The following is a 6,926-nucleotide window of genomic DNA, read 5'->3' on the forward strand; positions in this document are numbered from 1 at the left end:
ACTCATCTGACAAAGGGCTAATATCCAGAATCTACAATGAACTCAAATTTCCAAGAAAAAAACAAACAACCCCATCAAAAAGTGGGCAAAGGACATGAACAGACACTTCTCAAAAGAAGACATTTATGCAGCCAAAGAACACATGAAAAAATGCTCATCATCACTGGCCATCAGAAATGCAAATCAAAACCACAATGAGATACCATCTCACACCAGTTAGAATGGCCATCATTAAAAAGTCAGGAAACAACAGGTGCTGGAGAGGATGTGGAGAAATAGGAACACTTTTACACTGTTGGTGGGACTGTAAACTAGTTCAGCCATTGTGGAAGTCAGTGTGGTGATTCCTCAGGGATCTAGAACTAGAAATACCATTTGACCCAGCCATCCCATTACTGGGTATATACCCAAAGGACTATACATCATGCTGCTATAAAGACACATGCACACGTATGTTTATTGTGGCACTATTCACAATAGCAAAGACTTGGAACCAACCCAAATGTCCAACAACGATAGACTGGATTAAGAAAATGTGGCACATATACACCATGGAATACTATGCAGCCATAAAAAATGATGAGTTCATGTCCTTTGTAGGGACGTTGATGAAACTGGAAACCATCATTTTCAGTAAACTATCGCAAGGACAAAAAACCAAACACTGTATGTTCTCACTCATAGCTGGGAATTGAACAATGAGAACTCATGGACACAGGAAGGGGAACATCACACTCTGGGGACTGTTATGGGGTGGGGGGAGCGGGGAGGGACAGCATTAGGAGATATACCTAATCCTAAATGACGAGTTAATGGGTGCAGCACACCAACATGGCACATGGATACCTATGTAACAAACCTGTACATTGTGCACATGTACCTTAAAACTTAAAGTATAATAATGATAATAATAAAAAAGAATGCACTTAAAACAAAAGAGAACTTTGGATAATTTACTGAATTTAACAACCTGATAGAGCGCTAAGAACTAATTTGTTGCAGAAAATTGTGGAGAAAACAAAGGGAAAATTATGGAAACATTTCAGTGTGGTTAGTTTCTAGGGGTTGTCTATAATATTTTTTGCTTTCCATCTAAACATACCTTTCCTTGTAGGAAAAATGGATTTTCTGGGAAAAGTAGTATATTTATAAAAGAGAACACAGTTGCTATAGAAACTCAGCATGTATCGTTGATGTCTGATGTTTGAAATTATATTGATAATTGTACATTTTATATTAACGAGTTTAAAACTTTAAAAAAATACTTAATGATAGGGCTCTTTCTTGCTTTATGGAACCGATATGTGCTTTCAGAGTTAGCTAGGTAGGGGCAATTTCATTTGCTCTTGATGTTGGATGATAAAGCTGGAAATTCATTCATTTAAAAAACTTTGATTCCACAATAGAATTATTTAGAAAATTATCAAGAGAGATGAGGCTATTGAACAATTTATTTTTCTTTCGTACTTGGGAAAATTATTCCCAAACTTTCCTGTCTACCCAACCCATTCAGGACCATAAGACCATTTCCCTTCTATATTTCTACACCTGTACTTATCTTAAATTTTGTTCTTTTTCTGGATGTTTCTAATAACTTAGGGAGAGCCAGTCTGTTGTTTTAATACTTCATCAAGACAGGTGTCACTTCTAACTCTCAAATTTCAAATGCCGTAATAAACCCCAAATTGGGTCTTCTAAATTGATCTAGAATAAGATATACCTATGTTTTATGATGACAAGCCAGACACTTATTTTACAAGTCAGATAAAATTGTAGAATAATTTGAATTTATTTTAAAAATATACTGTAGCAAAAGTTCATAAGTTCTGTGTCCCAGCCTGGACACTGACCATTGAAAAATAGATGCCTTTCTGTGCCAGCAGCTGCTGATGCGTGCCGTGCTCCTTGACTCTGCCATTCTGAAACACCACTATTAAGTCTGCATTCTGGATGGTGGACAGGCGGTGAGCAATCACAATGCAGGTGCGGCCTTCTCTGGCTTTGTCCAGGGCTTCTTGGACAACCTATTGATAAATCACACAGACACCTTATCCTAAAAATTGTATAAATTAGTTTTAACATTCAAGTAAATTTGAAAATGTTACCAATCAACTTTTAATTTCTAATATCTTAGAATCTTTGAACTTTATGCATGTGTATTTTGTATAATCAACATTTAATCTACATAGTTATGTTCTGCTTTTCAAATATAACACAAATGGGTTCCCATGCTGTAAAAAAATTCATAAGTATTTAAATTTTCTAATCTTCTGTTTAACTAGTTCCCTTTTGAGTATTTTGCAGTTTTTCATTCCTAATGTGCTAAAAATGTAATTTGTACAGCTGTTTTCTTTTGAATGCTTTACTTTATAAAATATATAATCATTTTAGAAAATTTAGAATAAAATATTCCATTACTTCAAAATAACCACTATCAGCCGGGCAAGGTGGCTCACGCCTGTAATCCCAGCACTTTGGGAGGCCGAGGCAGGCGGATCACGAGGTCAGGATTCAAGACCAGCCTGGCCAACATAATGAAACCCTGTCTCTACTAAAAATACAAAAATTAGCTGGGCATAGTGGCAGGCACCTGTAGTCCCAGCTACTTGGGAGGCTGAGGCAAGAGAATTGCTTGAACCAGGGAGGCAGAGGTTGCAGTGAGCTGGATTGCGCCACTGCACTACAGCCCAGGCAACAGAGCGAGACCCTGTCTCAAAAAAATAAAAAACAAACAAACACTATCTAACGTTCTGTGCTTTTCCCCCTGTGCTTGTGTGTGTTTTTGTCATGGTTGACAGCAAAATCCCTTCTATTTCATAAATTAAATAGGACATAAGTTGGGAGGCTACACACACCTTTTCACTTTCAGTATCCAGAGCTGATGTAGCTTCATCCAACAGGAGGATTTGAGGTTGTCTGATGAGGGCTCGGGCAATAGCAATCCTCTGTTTTTGACCTCCTGAGAGCTGAGTCCCCTTGTCTCCCACTCTTGTTTCGTATTTCTGCAAGTTAACCAAGTTATAAAGATGTTGAATGAACTGTTGCTTAACAGTTGACAGTTCTATTTACAAGAAAAACATTTAGAGTCAATAACAGTTCCTATAACGTTGTTTCAACTTAACAGAGTGTTTATTTTCAAAATCAAACTAGAAAACTAGTGACTTTAATTCTCAATGGTATTCTACAATAGAAAGTTGAGCAAATTTTCAAGTTCCTACTGTTATAATGCCAGTTAATCTGATGTCATTGGAGTCCTATAAAGATTAAATGTAAATACTTTCAAAGTCTTTTTTTAAATTTCAAATGTTCATATGATCCATGTAGATACTAGTTTATCCTATCAAACTTATTTATTCCCTTAAATATTTACTGAGCATATGCTGTGAAAACTGTGAAAAATATGAAAATGAATTCAGCTTTGCTCCTGCCCTAAAGGAATTTATAATCTACAGAGAAAAACAATACATATAAATCATTCAATGTAAGGTCAAGTAAGGACCAAATTACAATTATGCGTTGCTTAATGACTGGGATATGTCTGAAAACTGCATTACTAGGCAATGTTATTGTTGTACAAATATTATACAGTACTTACACAAAACTAGACGGTATCAGGTACTACACACTTAGGCTATGTGGTATGGCCTATTGCTCCTAGGCTACGAACCTATACAGCATGTTACTATACTGAATACTGCCAGTTGTAACACAATGGTAAGTATGTGTATATCTAAACATAGAAAAGGAACAGTAAAAATACAGTATAAAAGATTAAAAAATGGGGGGGTGGAGCCAAGATGGCCAAATAGGAACAGCTCCGGTCTACAGCTCCCAGCGTGAGTGACACAGAAGACAGGTGATTTCTGCATTTCCGTTTGAGGTACTGGGTTCATCTCACTAGGAAGTGCTAAACAGTGGGTGCAGGACAGTTGGTGCAGTGCACTGTGCATAAGCCAAAGCAGGGCGAGGCATTGCCTCACTCGGGAAGCGCAAGGGGTCAGGGAGTTCCCTTTCCTAGTCAAAGAAAGGGGTAACAGACGGCACCTGGAAAATCGGGTCAGTCCCACCCTAATACTGCACTTTTCCAACGGGCTTGGAAAACGGCACACCAGGAGATTGTGTCCCGCACCTGGCCCAAAGGGTCCTACACCCACGGAGTCTCCCTGATTGCTAGCACAGCAGTCTGAGATCAAACTGCAAGGCGGCAGCGAGGCTGGGGGAGGGGCACCCGCCATTGCCCAGGCTTGCTTAGGTAAACAAAGCAGCCAGGAAGCTCGAACTGGGTGGAGCCCACCACAGCTCAAGGAGGCCTGCCTGCCTCTGTAGGCTCCACCTCTGGGGGCAGGGCACAGACAAACAAAAATTCAGCAGGAACCTCTGCAGACTTAAATGTCCCTGTCTGACAGCTTTGAAGAGAGTAGTGGTTCTACCAGCACACAGCTGGAGATCTGAGAACGGACAGACTGCCTCCTAAAGTGGGTCCCTGACCCCCGAGCAGCCTAACTGGGAGGCACCCACCAGTAGGGACAGACTGACACCTCACTCGGCCAGGTCGTCCTCTGAGACAAAACTTCCAGAGGAACTATCAGACAGCTGAATTTGTGGTCTCATGAAAATCCGCTGCAGCCACTGCTGCTGACACCCAGTCAAACAGGGTCTGGAATGGACCTCTAGCAAACTCCAACAGACCTGCAGCTGAGGGTCCTGTCTGGTAGAAGGAAAACTAACAAACAGAAAGGACATCCACACCAAAAACCCATCTGTACATCACCATCATCAAACACTAAAAGTAGATAAAACCACAAAGATGGGGAAAAAACAGAGCAGAAAAACCGGAAACTCTAAAAAGCAGAGCACCTCTCCTCCTCCAAAGGAATGCAGTTCCTCACCAGCAACGGAACAAAGCTGGACAGAGAATGACTTTGACAAGTTGAGAGAAGAAGGCTTCAGACGATCAAACTACTCTGAGCTACAGGAGGAAATTCAGAACAATAGCAAAGAAGTTAAAAACTTTGAAAAAAAATTAGACGAATGGATAACTAGAATAACCAACGAAGAGAAGTGCTTAAAGGAGCTGATGGAGCTGAAAGCCAAGTTTCGAGAACTACACAAAGATTGCGGAAGCCTCGGTAGCTGATGCGATCAACTGGAAGAAAGGGTATCAGTGATGGAAGATGAAATGAATGAAATGAAGTGAGAAGGGAAGTTTAGAGAAAAAAGAATAAAAAGAAACAAACAAAGCCTCCAAGAAATATGGGACTATGTGAAAAGACCAAACCTACGTCTGATTGGTGTACCTGAAAATGATGGGGAGAATGGAACAAAGTTGGAAAACACTCTGCAAGATATTATCCAGGAGAACTTCCCCAATCTAGCAAGGCAGGCCAACATTCAGATTCAGGAAATACAGAGAACACCACAAAGATACTCCTCGAGAAGAGCAACTCCAAGACACATAATTGTCAGATTCACCAAAGTTGAAGGAAAAAATGTTAAGGGCGGCCAGAGAGAAAGGTCGGGTTACCCACAAAGGGAAGCCCATCAGACTAACAGCTGATCTCTCAGCAGAAACTCTACAAGCCAGAAGAGAGTGGGGGCCAATATTCAACATTCTTAAAGAAAAGAATATTCAACCCAGAATTTCATATCCAGCCAAACTAAGCTTCATAAGTGAAGGAGAAATAAAATACTTTACAGACAAGCAAATGCTGAGTGATTTTGTAACCACCAGGCCTTCCCTAAAAGAGCTCCTGAAGGAAGCACTAAACATGGAAAAGAACAACCGGTACCAGCCACTGCAAAAACATGCCAAATTGTAAAGACCATCAAGGCTAGGAATAAACTGCATCAACTAAAGAGCAAAATAACCAGCTAACATCATAATGGCAGGATCAAATTCACACACAACAATATTAACTTTAAATGTAAATGGGCTAAATGCTCCAATTAAAAGACACAGACTGGCAAATTGGATAAGGAGTCAAGAACCATCAGTGTGCTGTATTCAGGAAACCCATCTCACGTGCAGAGACACACATAGACTCAAAAGGAGGGAGGAAGATCTATCAAGCAAATGGAAAACAAAAAAAGGCAGGGGTTGCAATCCGAGTCTCTGATAAAATAGACTTTAAACCAACAAAGATCAAAAGAGACAAAGAAGGCCATTACATAATGGTAAAGGAATCAATTCAACAAGAAGAGCTAACTATCCTAAATATATATGCACCCAACACAGGAGCACCCAGATTCATAAAGCAAGTCCTCAGTGACCTACAAAGGGACTTAAACTCCCACACAATAATAATGGGAGATTTTAACACCCCACTGTCAACATTAGACAGATCAATGAGACAGAAAGATAACAAGGATATCCAGGAATTGAACTCAGCTCTGCACCAAGTGGACCTCATAGACATCTACAGAACTCTCCACCCAAAATCAACAGAATATACCTTTTTTTCAGCACCACACCACACCTATTCCAAAATTGACCACATAGTTGGAAGTAAAGCTCTCCTCAGCAGATGTAAAAGAACAGAAATTATAACAAACTGTCTCTCAGACCACAGTGCAATCAAACTAGAACTCCGGATTAAGAAACTCACTCAAAACTGCTCAACTACATGGAAACTGAACAACCTGCTCCTGAATGACTACTGGGTACATAATGAAATGAAGGTGGAAATAAAGATCTTCTTTGAAACCAATGAGAACAAAGACACAACATACCAGAATCTGTGGGACACATTCAAAGCAGTGTGTAGAGGGAAATTTATAGCACTAAATGCCCACAAGAGAAAGCAGGAAAAATCCAAAATTGACACCCTAACATCACAATTAAAAGAACTAGAAAAGCAAGAGCAAACACATTCAAAAGCTAGCAGAAGGCTAGAAATAACTAAAATCAGAGCAGAACTGAAGGAAAT

At 39.8% G+C, this 6,926-nt stretch overlaps 1 protein-coding gene across 1 annotated transcript; it reads right to left on the reverse strand.

Moving 5' to 3' along the window:
- Window positions 1-1,815: 1,815 nt before the first annotated feature.
- Window positions 1,816-3,061, reverse strand: LOC116464879 (phosphatidylcholine translocator ABCB4-like; the record flags this gene model as incomplete). The annotated part of the gene is made up of 2 exons (XM_032754256.2): window positions 1,816-2,024; window positions 2,856-3,061. Coding segments are annotated over 2 exons (413 nt in total), but the record flags the coding sequence as incomplete, so codon positions are not given.
- Window positions 3,062-6,926: the final 3,865 nt, after the last annotated feature.

This window comes from Hylobates moloch, unplaced genomic scaffold, assembly GCF_009828535.3.
Source record: "Hylobates moloch isolate HMO894 unplaced genomic scaffold, HMol_V3 SCAFFOLD_2045, whole genome shotgun sequence".
NCBI classification, from domain to species: Eukaryota; Metazoa; Chordata; class Mammalia; order Primates; family Hylobatidae; genus Hylobates; species Hylobates moloch.